Source organism: Tubulanus polymorphus, chromosome 1 (assembly GCF_964204645.1).
Source record: "Tubulanus polymorphus chromosome 1, tnTubPoly1.2, whole genome shotgun sequence".
Classification (NCBI taxonomy): Eukaryota; Metazoa; Nemertea; class Palaeonemertea; order Tubulaniformes; family Tubulanidae; genus Tubulanus; species Tubulanus polymorphus.
This window is the reverse complement of record NC_134025.1, coordinates 18955699-18975540: the sequence shown is the minus strand read 5'-3', so window position 1 is coordinate 18975540 and position 19842 is coordinate 18955699. Positions and strand designations below refer to the sequence as shown.

Sequence of the window (19842 nt, the reverse complement as noted above, 5' to 3'; positions counted from 1 at the left end):
CAGCACTGGTATCCCGCAATAACACGGATTTGGTAACGCATGGGTATTTAACTTGATAGTCTGGTTTAAATTTCTGGAGCCTGCATCTCTTCTGGGAACAGGCAGCGGCTTCATCATCAGCTGATAGAACAGCAATTTCCGATTCACTATAGTTACTATCGTCCATTTTCCTTACTATGGATTCAACAGAAACAGAACCAAACACGGCCTACTTCGGTTTTCCGAAGAAACTAGCCACAGTAAGCACACCGATAAATGATAAGCAGGTGGCGTCACATGTCGGCTGGGGATTGTGCTATTAAATATTTTTATCACCGCTGTTGAACTCAAACACTTAATTTATTAGACATAAAACAGAACATTGTAACATGTTTACAGTTCAATCGTGTTTTATAGAACCAAAACAGTACAAGGTACCATTTTATTTTTTCCACCATTATTTTTTTCATTCTGATCGGAACGCCGCATTATCGACATACAAAACGTAAATATTACGGTGAAACTGTAACAGTTGGCAGGTCTGATACCTTAAAACTTAACTTGCTTTTATCACCAGACAAAAGTCTAGACCATAAATGTATAGTTTTTATTTTTACATGAGTAGCTAGTAGCAGTCTACCACCAGTGTCACACAAATGAAGATCGAAAGCTGGGCGCACACTAGGCGATTTCTCGGCAATTTTTGTCACGACAAAATCGCCTAGAAATTGCCTAGTGTGAGGTCACTGGTGACCATTGTTGGCCGACAAATCGTCGCCTGCAACAAGACGGCTCAGTATCTAGCTTGCTAGATATTCAGCGACAAGATCGCTGAGGATCAGCAGCAAATCGCCTAGTGTGCAGCTACTAGCGACATATCACTCCGAATCCAAATTAAAAACAGCCAATCAGCGCCAATATAGAAATCATATGCATTCACAAAATGGTGACCCCCACAGCCGAAAATGAAATGCTGCCATTTTGTGATCATGTGGCAACACTTCACGGCCTGTGATTCATCCTCACTTACAGGGTTACCTTACCACCGTCGGGGCTCAGTCAACACAAAACCCTGGCCGCAACCCTTCGTAATAATGGTCTATTACACAGCCCAAGATTTCTTGGGCTCAATGCCCACCAGTCTAAATATCCAGGAAGAAAGCAACTAAATATTTGGATGGATATATGAAAGCTGAGGGTACTGGAGTGTGTAATGGGTAGTGTAGTGTGATCTGAGTGCACTTGTGGCCAGCACACAGATCACATTGTTCATTGGGGTTTAGTCCAGGACTCGCGAGATTTTCAACAACACGGAAGTAACGTGTAATAAATGATGACTTGAATTGCATGACTACCTACCACCCCTCATTATTGTTGGAAAAGTAAACGTTCCGCGCTGACTAAAAATTAGTAATAATAATTAATAACATTTTAGAAATGGCCAGAATTTTAACTTAGGTTCTATCTCATTTTTATTTTACAATTGCGATTGGTATAATTTTTTTTTAAACGGCCGGTAAGGCTTCATGTTTCGTCTGCAATTCACTGCAAATAGTTACGCAACTACGCACATTTCAGTGTTTTTGGCAGCTGTACACTCAATCGGCACCGTTCGTAACTAGCTTCACTGGGGAATTATCATTAATTCACATTGCCATATCACATCATCAACTTATATTGTGCCTTAAAACCCTAACAGCCGAAATAATTGAAATGCACACACGATTTCTATCATTGAAAATTGAGAGAGTGACCGTGTTTGTGTTCTGCTGCTTCGCGTAAATCCCGCGCGGTGGCGCAACCGCTCGGAGTCGGGCCGATACGTCTAGCCAAACAAAGATATTTGTGTTTTTGTTTTTCCCGGCAGAATTGTTCTATGTAATTACCACGAAACTGATTGGTGGACTGAAATATAGACTGGTGGACGCTGTCCGGCCAAAAATGGCCAATGAGACCATATGAAGGGTTAGCGGCAAGAGTTTGTGTTGACGTGAGCTTTAGCAGGCAGTAATCAAGCCCTGGCAAGCGAGGATGCCCGAGGATAAAAATCATCTTATGTGTGGTCGCTGAGGATGTACGGTGATTTCATAAAAATTGCCGCCGATTTAAAATCTTTCTATTGGCACCTAAAAATCGCCTAGTGTGCGCCCGGCTTAAAGGAACACCTTTGCCGAGGCCTAAAAAATTTGTAAAAATCTATGTTGGATAAATATTTATAGAGAGATATATTCATGAGCCCAGATTTCTGCACCACAGAATGCTATTGGAAGGATCATTTTATGAAATAGTTCAAACATAAAGTGGAAAGAAAGGTAGATTTGTTTACCCTTTTTTAGTAGTAGGTACATAGCCTTAGACGCATGTTCAAGTCTTCTCTTTTTTCTTTTACAAATCTTCCATTTGATGAAAATACTGCGCCCAAATAGCAATAATCAGTGATGTATTCAATTAACTTTTCATTTGAATAAGAAATTGGTTTTGTGAACTGTTCAGACTTCCAAAAAATTACAACTTTGGATTTCTCCACATTGATTTTTAATTTCCATGCCTGACAGTATTCACCTTGGATGTTAACTAACAAGTCGTTTAGCTAAACCAATCGTTAAAACTTACCAACTTTTGAGCAACCGGCCCCCTGGACAATGAGGCGCTTTTTCTTTAATTACTTGGATTTTGGGATTTTGGGATGAAATCTTCGATGGGGAAAAGGGAAAAACTTTAAAAAAAAGACTTTCTTTATTCTGAGGTGGTGTACACTTTTATGTGGGTGGAAGAAAAAAAATACTTTTATCTTTTTTAACCTATTTCTTAAGGCAGAATTCAAAGGAATTCACAAAAAATTAAATAATGACACTTCAGTTGAGATTCTAAAATTCTAAAGTGATTGAGCTGTTTTATGAATTGCTTGGATTTCAGATCGATCGCTGAGAATCCAGTCATGAAAGAATTCCAGTTCCATCTCAAGTATATAGGATAGCTAACGGCTCGCTATTAATCTACAGAGTCAAGTAAAACCTTGTAATTAAATGGAGATGTATCGCAACTGCTCTGTGTCAGACTGGAACATATGCCATTTCACTAGACAGTTTATAAATCCACAAATAGTAGAATTAAATTGACTCACTGATGAGATTTCAAGCTTCACGTGTATTTTAGTAGCGTTTTCTTCTTGTAACAAGTCCTTGAATAACAATACATGATTTACAAACAGGCCATGTTTCAGTGCCAAGTGGCAGCACATAACGGCACGATTTAATTGTCGTGGGCTATACCATTGAGGGCTCGAGTCCTGGCACAGTCAGCTAAACCGAACGCGTTTTTGCAAGATGCTTGCAATTTGGTAAATTCTATTTCGCTCTGGGATAAAAAATACTCGCGGTGAACACATAAGAAAACGAGATAAAAGATTTTCATTTTTTATTTTTCTTATTTCCATCTTTGGTTAGGGCGGGTAGCGGACATGAAAATTTTGAAAGAAAGTTTTTAATCAAGAAAACCGGGAATTCTCGGCAGCAGATCCGAAATCCAAGTAATTAGAAAAAAAGTGCCTTAAGACCCTTCTGTTATGCCTCCGGTGTATCTGCCAGCAAAATTGAAAGAAAAAATGTGTCTAACTCTAGTGGCTTCAGGTGAGAGGAGCGAACACGAAAATATAGATAGGAACCATGACTTTTCTTTTTAAATAAAAAAGACATAAAGCAAGAATAAATTGCATTCCTTTAAATGACAATCCACTACGATCATCCGATAAAGTTTAGGAAAGTTTAATGCCACCATAGATTACCTAACGCCCTTGGCTCTCTGAAGAGACAGGGAACCAGTCAATTCAATTCAATTCAATTCAGCATAAACGGGATAGATAACGCAAGCACCCAATGAAAGTAAAGGAAATTTTGAAAAAAAAAATTAAAACCATACAATTAATTGTTTAATCAGGGATGAAAACAGGGTATTTAAATAAATTGCCCATGGGCAAAGTGTGGTTTACCTTGAAAGCTAGAGGTTGTTTGGAATAAGGGCATTGCTTGAAAAATCTTTTTAATTCGTGACTTCAAAGTTCCACAATGTTCTAGAAGTTTATATTGTATTTTATCTTTCTTAAAGAATTATTTTGTAGTCAAATAAGACCAAAGATAAACATTTGTTTATGGTCTACGTCCAAAATTTCGTAGGGTACAGGTAGGCGCGGCATTGGAAACTATTTTATATTTTCAAAATAATATTTTTCACAATATGAAAAAATATTCAAATAAAATTCATATGATGTCACATATCAGAGGGTGCCTGAAAATTGAGTCTTGGAAACAAAACCTGTTCCAATGTACGGCCGTGGAAGCTAAAACACTGGGCGTAGTATTAGATCGTTTTAAATCCTGGAATTTACACCTACAATATTCAGACCTCGATCTATACCTATAGTTTGCTAATTAGTATTTTCAGGTCACAAGAAATTACAATTTATTACAAATTCTATCAAACAGAAAACACAGCGCTCATCTTCTGCTACGACGATTTTTCAGCCTGTTATCATACCAAACGTGCACGCACCAAGCAGCGTTACAGCATCACCATATAGTAGTCTGTATGAGCGTGTGTTTGTGTGTGCAACGGTCTTATGTTTAGCACTCCCGTCCCGCGCACGTAGAGGCCTTGTATAGTGAACCTTCGCTTCACTTCAATCTCAATCAACACAATTACCGGGTATTAAAACGAAACAATACCTATGGCGATATGTGAAATTATTATTAATATATATTCTCACCAGCAATGAGCATTTAAAATTCGCACCTAGTCCAATGAAACGTTCGCCATAAATGGCTTCCCCATTATTATTTTAGTAGCGCCGGAATTCCCCGTATATCCCAAAAACAGCCAATCCCATTCGCTCGAAGAGACGACGCCCCCCAATCGAGGTCATTGCAATTTTATACGCGAGAGCTAAGAATTTTCCCGCCAAAAACAGTTTTTCGTAGAATTTTAACTCAGTTGACCATGTCATCGACGGAGGTTCGCCATGTCTTCAATCGCATCGATTATTGCCGAGAACCAATGAAACAAATGTTCACATAAAAAAACGTACCGCGATTTTACATGAATTGGCTCAACGCCAACATCATATCGCTGACAAAGGTAAACCAAAAACGCACAAAATTTTAAATCAAAGTATTAGGCTAACTACTGCCGGCAGAATTTTTATTGTGAATTAGAACGTCTAAAAACGGAATTTGGTCATTTTGTTCCCATTCAAGGGTAATTTCAACAAAGGATATAAGGAGTTAATGAAGTCGATAAAAGAGTTAAGATCAAAATCATCAGCCACTAAACACAAAATGTCATCAACATATCTGATCCAAAAGTTGGGTTAAGAGCCAGCGTAATTGGGAAGAATTTTGGATTCAAAGTGTTCAGATTGTGAGGAGAAAAGCCATTATCTAAATTGATTGGTGCTAATATCTGAGTGACGAGTAATTAGGACAGACTCAACTATTCAGCATTTAGTGTAATTGCTAAAAGTATAAATAATTTCTGCTTTATCAAAATTAAAACGATGACCAGTGTTCCTAACATGATTGGCTACGCCACTAGCTGGTTTTAGATTTATTATATCCTTTTTCTGTTCCAAAATTCGAGTTTTTAAATCACGACCAGTTTCTCCTAAGTAAATTTTGTCACAACCTAAACAAGGAATTTTGTAAACACTGCAGTCCAAAGGTTTAGATTGATTGTTTTTTACCTAAGTCTTACTAATGTTGTTTTCATACGTGAAAATGACGAAACCTTTCCAAAACAGGTACATACGGAACTACAATGAACTCTGAAATGCGTTTTTTATTTCAGAATTAGTTTAGATTTAAAGAAAGTTCGTTTAGCCTTAGAAATAGCAATTTTCAATATGTGAAAGAGGCCTAAGAGCAAGTCCAATTTTGATCCATTTCGCAGTGAATGAAAAGAAGTGAAGGTATGCCTCAGCGTTCGTAGGTTTTCGCTAGACTGAGTAAATCAATGTTTCAAAATTTTTCATATTTCAAAGATCCATCTTAACCACTGGAGGTCCCCCGGTATGCTGATAAACACGTTGAAACACTAGATAATGAATGAAAAATGCGAGAAACGGTGTCAGAAATTAATCATGTAGATGTAAAATTGTAGAAAAGGTTCCCAGGTTGGCGGGTTCCTATTATTTGACGTGGATTTTTTTAGATAACGGCAAGTGTAGTGCACACATGTGGATTGTGTTTACAAACAGAATGGGAAGCATGCGCACTGCAAAAAGATGGCGGAAACTTTATTGTGAAAAATCGCGTCCCAGGCAACCATCGCAGCCAAACATACTGATCACACATACAATTAACGACAACGAGTACACACAATTGTTTATCGGGACTTTATAGCAGATAAATCATGAATATGTACAAAAAATATGTATGATATTTTGAATTTATTGCCAGTTTCAATGATGCACATTCTCGCAAAATTTTAAACAACACGGAAGTAACATGTGGTAAATCATGTGGTAAATCATCTACCACCGCTCATTATTGTTCCAAAACCAAACGTTCCGCACTGACTACTAATTAGTAATATAATTTTAGAAGTGCTCATACTTTCAACTTAAGTTGTATATCATTATTATCTTTCAATTGTGATTGCTATAATGTTGTTGTAAACGGCCATTAAGGCTTTATGTTTTGTCTGCAATTCACTGCAAATAGTTATGTAACAACGCAAATTTATATGTTTTTGGCCGCTGTACACTTAATCGGGACAGTTCGTGACTAGCTTCACTGTGGCATTATCATTTATTAACATCGCCATATCACATCATCTAGTTATATTGTGCCTTGAAACCCTAACATCTGAAATTATTGAAATTCATATACAATTTCTAACATTGAAAATTCATCAGGCGGCCATGTTTGTTTCTGTTGCTCAATAGGTCAAGCAAGATTTTGATAATACAAAAAAACCCATTTAATACAGCAATTTCGGCACTTTCACCTTAAAAGATTCGTATGAACGACGTACAACTGTAAGGGCCATCTCGACTGACTAGTTTTTCTTGTGTGAATTCATACCATTAGGTCCTATTGACCTGAACCAAAACTGAACAATTTTTCTGGATGCAAAATCCTTACTGATGCATGATAGGCAGATCAACTGATTATTAACTAATGTATGCATCAAAACGTCGCACGGAGATCATTCCAGTGTATGGAAGTGTCATAGTAGTCTGAGGCTGGCTGATGAATGATTCAATTACGACCTAAACCTTAGGACCTAATTCATAAGTGAACATTAGGCTCGCGTGCATAGAATTGAGTTCTATAAAGAAATGATTGAACATGGAGCTATCATGGAACACCAATTATGTCGTCGATGTTTTCATTTCAGTAATAAAATTTCTGATTTTTCAGTCATATTTCTGATCCAAAATACCAGAAAAATAGTCTTCATTCATCTAAAACCATATGATTACCATATCAGTTCAATTTCAACTCGTTAGCACTCAGGAATTTCACTATGTAGTTCATCGCGATACCGAATAACTCATTTGCTGTTTATTTCCATGCATTACAAGTTATTGTTATTTTGTAGTAAATAGTCAAGGCTTTTGAATGATGTAACATTTGATAAGGTGGGCCACCAAAATCGTATCTTTTTGGCCCCCGAAATTCATCCAAACTAACTTGGATTTGAAGTGAGTGTTCAGATGTGTCATGTTCAAACTCGAAATACTCGAGCAATTGAAGTAGGAGGATGTTGATTTCTATTCGGTATTTCGAGGACTTAGGTGTCTAGTTTATCATAAGCTATTGGGTTTGAATCCCACTATAACCGTGCAGCATACAAAAAAAGTGCCGGGCAGATTTCGGGCAGCTTGAGGAATAATAGGCAGGGCAGCTTGGGCGGCTTGAGTGTTAATGGGTTACAGCAATATTGAACCATCGGAAACAGTCCTTTTCAAAGAGAAATGCACAATGAAATGGCTTTTGCGTTGTTCAGTGCTGGCATGGCTCCAAACCCCAACAGTTTTACTTATCCCACAGTTTAAGTGCTCAAAGAATAGTACCACGACTGTTATAAAGCCCAAATCCTGAGATATAATTCCCAGAAAACTCTTAACATTTCCCCATAGCTAAGTTAAATCTTGGTGGTCACAGAGCTTTATATCACAAAAATCCCCAGAGTCATGGGTAAGCATATATGAATGACAAAATGATAATGAAATGATACTGAAATTCAGTCTCATGGGTATCTGATACATTGATAACTTTATGCAGAATGTATTTGTGACTAATTGAGATGAAAGTCACATAAAAGGATTTGGAACAGCAGATTAACAGGCAACTTACTATCTATCGGAAGGCAAAAATTGAGCCAGCATACACAAGGTCATGAAACATTCCTTTAGATTTTTCATTAAGATATACCCATGGTTACTAGTTAGATGAATTAACAATTCCCAGGTTTTTTCCCAAGTATTTCATGGGTGATTTTTCAATTTTCCCAAATGGAAAATGGGGCCTTCATAAATGAACAGATATCGTTAAACTACAGTCAACATTTTAGCGATAACTGGTTGATGAAGGTGATTTTCAAGGGAAATAGCTTAAAAAAATGGGAATTATTTATTTCAAAAGCTTTTCCCAATTTCCAATTTTTGTGGGAACCATACATATAACCCAAAATAAACCCTAAAGCCTATATTCTAACTCTACAGCAGGGATTTCTCAATGATATTTGATTCAAGCAACCTAAACAAAATGCTGCAAATTCCCGAACTGTACTATTGCATAAACAGGTTGCATAGTTGGATGAGTCATTCTATTCTAAGATTCTAGATATCTCCATTGCCCTGATGTTTTTCAGGCATTGTCTTCATTCATCACCATTTCATGAGCTTAAATAGATAACATCCACCTGAATGTATTCATCTTCGGTGACATTCTTAAAACAATGATATCAGTCGGAAAATATATCTTTAAGAAGAAATTTTTGGGAGAACAAAAATCAGTAACTTTTAGCCAAAAAACTTACTTTCTTGTGGTCAAAATGTTAATAGTTTGGGCCTGAATTAGAGCCACTTTTTGAATGAGACGCCGTATTGGTTTTACCAACTCCACAGTTGTGCTAACTACCGCCGAAAACCGTCTTAAGGAGCACTATGATGTGACGTGCGCGAATGAGGCGATTAAAGCAATTGAGGCGATTTACACTGATTTCAGAAATGAAGAAACTGTCAGAAAAGGTCGGAAATCCGTCTATGGTCGAAAGATTTTCATCCCTGTGATATAGAGAGAATGCCACAATAATAACGGAAGACTGAAAATGTTCCCTAAGAATACTATCAAAAATTTCAATGAAAAATGGCAAACCATTAGGAAACTGCAGGTCTCGGAATTCAAGCCAGGTTAACCTTTTTTGGCATAAACTAGAATGAGGCAAAGTTTCGAATGCCCCCGGCCTGAAATTCACCGCCACGTGAAGTTTGTGGTAAATGCGTTAGAAATATCCGAGCCCATAATTATTTCTGGAATGATAGCATAGATAATATGTACAAGTGTAAAATATTGATCAAAAGTTGCAGCTCTAGGCTGTTTTCCCCTGGTGGCCATAATTTGAATCGCATCAACTTAATTTTAAATAGGGTTCTACCCCAATTGAATCCCTACTCATGTATGAAGTGTTAAGAAAATTGGCCAAAAATTGCAGCCTCTAGACCGTTAACGTCGTTTATCATATTGTTGGTCCCCTGGTGGCCATAATGTGAACCGCATCAACCCAATTTTTATAAGGTTCTGTTTAAAGTGATACCCTTGTTGTGTATTAAGTTTGAAGAAAATCGGTCCACAATTGCAGCCTGTAGGATTTTTTTCATGTAAGCCCCTGGTGGCCAAAATTTGAATCAATTCGACTTTTATTTTCCATTTTAAATAGGGGTCTGGTCCAAGTGATACCATAGTTGGTGTAATAAGTTTGAAAAAAATCGGTAAACAATTGCAGCCTCTAGACTGTTGATGTCGTTTTTCATGTCGGCCCTCTGATGGCCATAATTTGAATCGAATCGACCCAATTTTGGATAGACTTCTGCTCCAAGAGATGCCCTAATTATGTACCTAATTAAGTTTGAAATAAATCAAGTCAACAATTGCCGCCTCTAGGCTGTAACCGTTGTTTTTCATGTCGGCCCCCTGGTGGCCATAATTTGAATCGAATCAACTCAATTTTAAATTGGGTTCTGGGTGAAGTGATACCCTTCTTGTGTACCAAGTTTGAAATGAATCGGTCACCAATTGCAGCCTTTAGGCAGTTAACGTCGTTTTTTATGTCGACCCGCTGGAGGACATAATTGGAATCGAATCAACCCTATTTTACATAGGGTTCTGGCCCAAGTGACACCCTACTTGTGTACCAAGTTTGAAAACAATTGGTCAACAATTGTGGCCTCTTGTCTGTTAACGTCACTTGCGGCGGCGGGCGAATTCAGACACGAGTAAATCTATATGCCCCTTTCAACTAAGGTTAAACCGAGGGCATAAAAAGGCCAAAAGAACAGCCATCTTGATTCCATGTGACCCAATTTCTGTATGCTGATGGGCCGTGGGGGATAAAATATACTTCACAAATTTAGGCCTACATAGAAGATCAAGATAATGGATTGAAACATCTTCAAAATGTCCTTTGAAAACTTCAGAATTGCAATCAGCTGCATTGACAGATGATGTCATATGAATGAGGAAGTGGAGAAGTCAGATGCTTTAGAAGAATCCAAGTGGCATTTTCGTTTCAAGTCCACTCGTTTTGTTCTCCATGGTAGTCAGTTTTCGTTTCAGTTATGAAAATTTCTGAATTTTCAATCATATCTCAGATCCAAAATGCCAGCATAATGATCTTCATTCAACTAAAACCATATGAGTACTAAAACCATATTAGTAGTAATAATAACTGTGAAACTAGATCTAGACTAAACTAACAATCAATTGGAGGACCAAAGATCCTGGGCTCTCGAGGTCATATTTGCATAATATTAGTAATAATATATAAGGGCCTACTATTAATCATGCAAATTGGCTCAATTTAACCACAAGACTAGCGCTCTATGGCCAGGCTGCCTTTAAATTATCATCTTCATAAATTTATGCCGATTTGTGAATATACAATATCTGTTAAAAGTTATCTTCACTGTGCAATTTGTATTTAGCAAGTAAAATGTTTAAGGAAATAAGAACAAACAGTTCGAATAATTGTTTTCCTATAAATTATGCTAAACTAAATTGTCATATTATCTGCCATATTTTCCAGCCATTAAGCCGATTTCCTAGCCAGAGATTTTTACCCCAAAATTTCATGGTGGCTCAGATACGACCTGACCTAAAAAATTACTTTTGTCACTCTTGATGCCCCCAAAGATGTCAAAATCAAGAAGAGCAGAGCAGTCCATATTAATTTGAGGTCATTATTTACTACCAATAATCTATTTTGAACTATTTTGTAACTTCGTTTGCTTCATCACCTCACAGCTGCAATGTAATACATTTGTACGCATATCAGTGGTACACCTATCTGTGTGTATTAGTTACTGCCCTGAGACTCAGCAATGATAGTTTATACAGGATTCAACACATCAGTATGTGTGTGTTGTGCTGGTGTTTGGCCAACTCTTACATCTCAGGGCAGACTGGGAGGTCAATGTAGCTTGTTATGAAGTACATTATTGTCTTGGTTTTTCATGACTCCTAGGTATATCAAAATATACACATCACACACCTATGCTTAAGTGTAATTAAGTATCAAGAACCAATTGGAATTTTGAAAGTTGAGACATAAAGTCATCTTCGAAAAACTGATGCCATTAACTGTCGACACACTTCAAAGTGACTAAGACCCAGCATTTCAGTTCTCATTCAGTACGGATGTGGATTGCTGTTCGAAGTTCTTAATTCATATTCGACACAATTCTGATTACCAGTTTGTTGCTTTTGTAATATTCGAATAGTGTTGTATTCATCTGTGTATTCTTATACAAGTTTTTTTCATCAAGATACAAACTAGGGTACAAAATAAAATTCAATAAAGGACCATGGGCCCAGTAGGATTAACTGAGAACATTTATTTTTGTTCTCAGATATGCAATAATAGCTGATAAAGATCAACAAGAAAATTAATCTTAATAAATTTTTTGATGCCTGCGAAAAAATTATAGAATTTTTGGGATAAGCTAATGTGGAATTGCAAATTTGAAATCGAGGTTTTGAGAAATTTGGGGAATTATGAGATTTGGCGATTGGGTAGGTGATACGGAGGTCTTCTCGACTGAGTAGTGGTTTTCTATTGAGAACTGTCAATAATTCATAACTTGCGACCGACTTCATTCACTTTTGCTGGTCTGCGCAACTCCATCGCCTGCATGGTCGAGGAAAAGGCTTGTCTGATGTCTGCGATCGACTTTGGAGCCGTGTGGGGCCTAGCCAGCCGGCCCGGTCCCAGTTTGGCAGTAACTTGATATCCTCTTAATGTCATTTAAAATAACTTGTTTATGTTATTCTGTATGAATTACGCATGTGTTTTGTATGTTGTATTTTCTTATTTCAAAATGTGTAATTTTATTGAATTTGGGAATTTCATATGTAACAAGGATCAATAAAGAATTGAATTGAATTGCCACCTAATACACATGCCATCAGAGGACACGGAGCCGTATATGACAGCTATGCTATTATACATTGCTAATCTCATGAAACCTGCAAACCCCTAATATCGAACATATTTTCTAAAACATTTGAATATTGAAATTATGTTTACACATTTTTAAATTGACCGCTTGTAGCCGCCGATGAAATTCACGCCGATCTACAGATCGTAGATAGCTTCGTCAATCCACCAGCATTCCCATGTCAGGGTCTTTCTTTTATATCAGACTTCCAAATCGTGTATACATCTGCCATTTTGACCGAATAATCCGATTTACTTTTCATTTCGATTTATGTCTGCCGCTTCTGATATAATCATACATCCATTACTATTACAATACGTCTTCTAATGATATTCAATGCAATACAACATTACGGCTTTCAAATAGAGCTCATTATATAATCACAGAAAGACATTCTACATCTTTGTCAATAATATTTTGCCAAATAGCTTGTATGTGTACACATAGACCTGTGACGTTTTGCACATCGATTTACGGTTGTCGTTTGTAAAATGACGCTGAATGGTTAACATTGATTAGGTTTCATAAAGGTAATGTTTTATAAGGCGTCAAAAAATCATGGCGCACTGTGTACTAAGCATGTTCAACTTTGATGATGTATATGGTATATGACTCACTAGCACATGGCAGAACTATCAATACTATGTTTTTGATTAGGATGTCACTGGGAAAGTCCTATAAAGGTCTTTACAAGTGATGTCATCATCAAGAAACAAGGTCAAGCATGGATTCGTAGAATGGGGAGAAAATACACTGAAATTTTGCATATTTTCTCCAAACACATCCAAACAGCTTAAGGCTGATGGATGAAATTCTCCATATTAATTCAAACACCTATCTCCTTTCTAATGACAAATTATCAGCTGTGTATATTCAGTGGTTAGAATTTATGCCAAAAAGAGCTAACAGAAACTTACTCCCAGGACCATTCTCTAAAAAACAGCAAACCATTTAGGAAGTTACAGATGTCTGAATTCAGACCAAAATTTACCTTTTTGGACCCAAAAAAGGTCACAGGAGGGCCAACTCCAGTCCGATCGAACAAATTGTTCATATGCTGACGGGCCCTTGTGGGGTGCAAATATATATTAAAATATATGTAAAAAGTGCTGATTTTGGCAAACAACAATGGCCACCAGTTGGCCATCTTGATTCTGACGGGGCCAGTTTTTGGGCTAAAGATAAATCTAGTCTAGACACATAACCCAAATATCAAGACAATCTATTGAAGCATATTCGATATTTCCATACCATATCTTTATAAAGCATTTTGTTCAAATAAATTTCTTAGGTGACATCATAGATAAGAAGAGTAGTTATCTATTTCTATATGGAATATGGCTCTATTTTGAGGATTACTATTTTTCCAGGCTTCGATTCCAGAGATTTTCCAAGGTAATTTCGAATCCAAGATGGCTGACATTGGTCACATGACCTCAACGCATCAATCTGAACCATGGAAAATTATTCTGAAATGTAGCCCTGATACATACCTCAAATTTGGTGTATAGTTTGTTTATTTAGGTTGAGTAGTTTCTGAGTAATACCTTCATAAACGGATTATCCCACTCCTTAGTCTATATCAGAGCCATTCTCGCCGTTCGAATTCAATTGAATATCATGTTTTCATTTTACTGACTATTAGTCTCCATTTCCCTGCCATTTTGCCATTTGTTTTAATTCAAAACATGTTTTACTACCACCCAGGAAGAAAGACACTCTAAATATTTGGATGGATATATGAAAGCTGTGGGTACTGGAGTTTGTAATGGGTAGTGTAGTGTGATCTGTGTGCATTTGTGGCCAGCACACAGATCACATTGTTCAATGGGGTTTGGTCCAGGACTCGCGAGATTTTCAACAACACGGAAGTAACGTGTAATAAATGATGACTTGAATTGCATGACTACCTACCACCCCTCATTATTGTTGGAAAACTAAACGTTCGGCACTGACTAAAAATTAGTAATAACATTTTAGAAATGGCCAGAATTTTAACTTAGGTTCTATCTCATTTTTATTTTACAATTGCGATTGGTATAATTTTTTTTTAAACGGCCGTTAAGGCTTCATGTTTTGTCTGCAATTCACTGCAAATAGTTACGCAACTACGCACATTTCAGTGTTTTTGGCAGATGTACACTCAATCGGCACCGTTCGTGACTAGCTTCACTGCGGAATTATCATTAATTAACATCGCCATATCACATCATCAACTTATATTGTTCCTTAAAACCCTAACAGCCGAAATAATTGAAATGCACACACGATTTCTATCATTGAAAATTGAGAGAGTGGCCATGTTTGTGTTTGCTGCTTCGCGTAAATCCCGCACGGTGGCGGAACCGCGCGGAGTGGGGCCGATACGTCAAGAAATGTTCAAATGAAAAGGGTTGAGTCCCGGCATAATCTAACGTAAAGTGACCCCCTTCGATCATCGCATCTGTTTCTATTGATATCGTCCGTTTTGTAAAAACAAACATGGACAAAGTCCATAATATTTCTTGCCTTCACGTGTGACACATAATCAAAACCAATTTCGGTCCATCACTATCAATTAAACCATAGGCCCTATCATATTAAACATCAGTCAAAATTAATGGGCTAAACTTTTAATAGCTGGTGTCTTAATCGGCAAGTGATGAAAGTTGTATTCGTGATATTGGGAAACTTCTCTAATAGCTTTTGCGAGCCAGCTACTGCCACATGACAAAGCATCTCGCTTCGAACTGTGCCAGTTTGAAGTGGTGTCACCCTGATATAATTTGCATATTTCATAATCATATAGATCTACAATGTCATATCGAACAGTTCATAACATTTCATAGCTCTACTACATATTATTAATAATAATAATAATAATAATAATAATAATAATAATAATAATAATATAATATAACTTATGACTATAGTGTCAATATGTGCTTAAAGGTCATAATCAACATGTGACATTACTCAACATGTTTTCACGATAATTAGCTATAGTCAGTGCTCATCGATAATTAATTAATGTCTCTCAAACATGTCACTAGGTGTTTATTTGTGCGTCCTGATGTCTACAACTTGTCTGACACCTAGTTCTCACATTATACTCATGATTCTGTATATAAAGACTATGTAAAGCTATGATAATCATTCTCATTCCGGGATGCAATAAAGATTGTACATATAAGGTTTAACTGCCTTGTTATTCCATCCATCAGGAACAACAAGGCAGTTAAACCTTATATGTACAATCTTAGTGAAGTAGAGATACGTGAAAAACCTAGAAGAAAATTAAATGGAACCGTAATACAGGGTGTATATGTTACTAATGATCGCTTCCAGGAATTTGATAATCAGATGTCTAATGAAGACTCATCAAATAATGAGAATGTAAATAGTGTATATTGTTCAGCTCGATCGAAAACTCACCAAGATCATACGAATCAGGATAGCGTTAAGAGTAGTTCAGATTCAAGTAATGTCGCTATCGAAGAAGCTATTCGGACGGGAAATCGTCGAGCATTATGTCCGTGCCCTACAGGAAAAACGGTTGTTGCTACCAAATTTCAAAATAATGTGCTATTCGTAAAATATTACCATGACAGTCCATGGTACCGGGCATCAAAACGAGATTGGTTTGAAGTAAGTGATTACGGAGAGAGTCTTGAACATGTATGGGGTATATATCATGTCATCTTGGAAAATGAAAGGCCTCCCACCGAAACCGAGCTCAAAAACATTATACCTACTGCCGCTCGAGCCGTATCAACACGTTTCAACGACCAGGGAGTCTTAGAATACTATGTTTTATTTGGGCGGTTCGCTCCCCCTGCATGGCGGCCTTGGTATGAAACACCTCCTGGCACACAAAGTCAGTACGCTTCTCGTTTAAAATCTATTTCTTCGAAACTCAGTAGTAGCTACAGTAGGTTTTCTTAAGCTTTCCAGGATATCATATGGATATTAACGATGAATTGATCAGCTTATTACTCGTACGTATATTTTCAGTTTATTTACGCCCTGAACGGTTCAAAGATCGGATAGTTCATACGTTCAATTAATATATACTAGTCATTTTAAGTAGAGTGCATGAAATCTTTCGTAGAAAACACGCAAATAACGTCATTGTAAATCTAATACGAGACATAACTGAGATGAGTGTACGGTACGGTATGAATTTATCAATGATATAATATAACGTGGATTAATTGAGACTGCGATGATAGGTGTTAAAACAGTTCAGTTATGCTGGTGGTGTCATCTTTGCTCAATTACTATGGTTATTCTTTATTTACTTCTGACCACTTATTTTGGATGATGATAATTTTTTCCTTTTGGCTGACAAGGGTAACTGTATTTGTGTTGTGTCATTGCCTGAACTCTGCTCTGATGTCAAATGTTGCATGTTACTATCATTGTGTCACGAAGTTATTTCCAGTCAGTAATCGAAAGATCTTCAAAACAGAGAAATGCGTACTACTTGCAACTTGCATCACCAACTGATCTTCGGGACGCTATAACTACGCAACACGTCGCTACTTCTGTTCGTCGCAGAACCAACCAGAATTCGGGGATCGTTTGCAGATCATTCAAAATTACAGTTAACGTATCATCGCATCGTCCGTATATAACGACAACATGTGACTCTTTCGTGAATGACTGATAATCTGGATGTTACTGTCCAGCGTTTGCACATTTTTGCGCGGTGAAAGTCAATCTTTCATGTTTTCGCGATGGAAGGAGTTTTGATGAACTTATAGTATCTGCGTTTTCCGCAAATTTGGAGGACCAAATTTAATTGGACAAGGGGCATCTGTCACCCTGATATAATTTGCATATTTCATAATCATATAGATCTACAATGTCATATCGAACAGTTCATAACATTTCATAGCTCTACTACATATTATTAATAATAATAATAATAATAATAATAATAATAATAATAATAATATAATATAACTTATGACTATAGTGTCAATATGTGCTTTAAGGTCGTAATCAACATGTGACATTACTCAACATGTTTTCACGATAATTAGCTATAGTCAGTGCTCATCGATAATTAATTAATGTCTCTCAAACATGTCACTAGGTGTTTATTTGTGCGTCCTGATGTCTACAACTTGTCTGACACCTAGTTCTCACATTATACTCATGATTCTGTATATAAAGACTATGTAAAGCTATGATAATCATTCTCATTCCGGGATGCAATAAAGATTGTACATATAAGGTTTAACTGCCTTGTTGTTCCTGATGGATGGAATCCTGTACCGCTGGTGTAAATGCTAGTTCCCCAGCCAGCCTGCCGATACAACAACCAGCCGGTTACAGAGGCACGCGTTGTCATACATGTCATATGACAAGTAGCGTTTGTCGTTAAGCCTAAAATATTTCTGTCTGAAGGGCAGATCCCGCTCGGATGCGGGGTAAATATTAGATGGAATCATTAATACATGTGGATGGTTAGGTCCTGTCGTTCTCGACGTATTCGTTGGTATTAGGCCTAGTAGATAGCGTCAGAATGCATCTCCTTCACATAATTTTGCGGAAATTTCCGCTGATAAAAATGTTTTATATTTCCGCACCCGAGCAGGCTCCGCCCTTCGGCGACTTTTAGTAAAAAATTACGTACTCAAACCCCCCGAAGAAAATTCCTGGTGCCGCCTATGATATTCTGTATATGTTTTACCTGTATATGTTTTACTGGCTTCCTAGAAGGGGGTGCAGGGTTAACAGGGTGAGGGTTATTCCTCTAAAAAAATTTTGCCTATGACTTTAAATCCATTTTACTAGCATTGGCATGATGTCATAGACGTCAAGCAATACTAAAAATAACCATAAGAAATTTCTAGCTGTTTGCTTGCATGAGTTTGACTATGACAAATGAATAATACTTGAACATAAACTTACTTCAGGACTTTTATGTAGCCTTTTGCTGCTGCGACATGAAAAGCAGTGGCCCCTGTTTTTGGATGATGAGTTTCACGGATAACTTTAGTTTTAAGCCAATTATTAGCATCATTCAGCATCATCTCTTCTTCTTCCCGTCGAGCCGCATCGGCATCCAAACCTAAAAGAAATGAATTGACAACACCTGGTGAACATCATGTATGGTGAAAACTATGACCTTGAAACTCCTAACATTCATAGAAAATGTCATTAGCTACAATTTTGCAATTGATAGAAGTAACAAAATATGCCTAGGTACCAATTCAATATGGAAATACTAACTAATTCCGCTATTCAACGCCCCCTGGAGACCTTACACATAAACCACTGACCCTGAAACTAACAACATTTGTTATTCCGCTATTCAATTCCACTGTTCAATTCCACATTGCTACATGAATAAACCCGGGGACTGGGAAACGCAGGGGCGGATTTAGACCATGTCGACCGTGTCGCCCAACACGGTCGGAATTTTAAAGTGCCTTTTTATTTTTTCTCTGTATCAAAATTTGCCGTTGCAACCACCTGAGATACACAATAGATATTTTTCCTAAATATATAACCATGTTTCTTGACTAAATGTCCGTCAGAGATGCTCAGAAAGCTCTAAAATGATAATAAAATTTCAAAAATTTTGCTGATATGCCTTTCCGCCCCAAATTAAGAATATATGCCCTTTTTATTGGTCGACATGGTCACAACATCACAACATGCCCCTGGATCCGCCCCTTAAACACAAAAGTTTTATTGTAGACGTGAACCAAGTTAGTACAAGCTATTAGATGGTTGTTATTTGAATATTGTGGTGTCTTTTCGGAATATATCATATGTTGATAATTGCTAGATTACTTATGAAGATTGTGCTGAAATAACCTTGCTGTAAAGAAAAATTATCCTGTTTCACAGGCAGGGCAATCATCAAAATGGGTAGGAAGGTAGGGAATTTTTTTCTTTTTACAGAAAAAATATTGTTGGTTTACTTTTGAAAATGGGGTAGGTCCCATAAATACTAGTTAATGGACATAGTTTTATTAAGGAATATGATTAACAGCTAGTAGACCACAATAATAAAAGGAAATTGAGGTGTTTGTACGATTACCTATAAAAAAAACTAGGCCTATATTTTGAACATATTTCACGAAACTCCTGGAATTTTACAATCCAAGGTCGTCCGATTAGCCAAAAAAGAAGTTGTCTGAGCATGGCTG

The 19842-nt window shown here is 37.1% G+C and overlaps 2 protein-coding genes across 9 annotated transcripts in view; one reads left to right on the top strand and one right to left on the bottom strand.

The window, feature by feature from the left end:
* Positions 1 to 19842, bottom strand: part of LOC141915448 (uncharacterized) — a 134488-nt gene that overhangs the window by 93984 nt on the left and 20662 nt on the right. For all 8 annotated transcript variants that reach the window (XM_074806974.1, XM_074806976.1, XM_074806977.1 and 5 more), the window contains one exon: positions 18596 to 18755. In XM_074806974.1, coding sequence (XP_074663075.1) covers positions 18596 to 18755 — 160 coding nt within the window. The remainder of the gene's footprint in view (positions 1 to 18595; positions 18756 to 19842) is intronic.
* Positions 15923 to 17342, top strand: LOC141915199 (uncharacterized). The gene is made up of 2 exons (XM_074806646.1): positions 15923 to 16321; positions 17118 to 17342. The coding sequence occupies exons 1-2, from the start codon at positions 15923 to 15925 to the stop codon at positions 17340 to 17342; spliced, it is 624 nt and encodes a 207-aa protein (XP_074662747.1).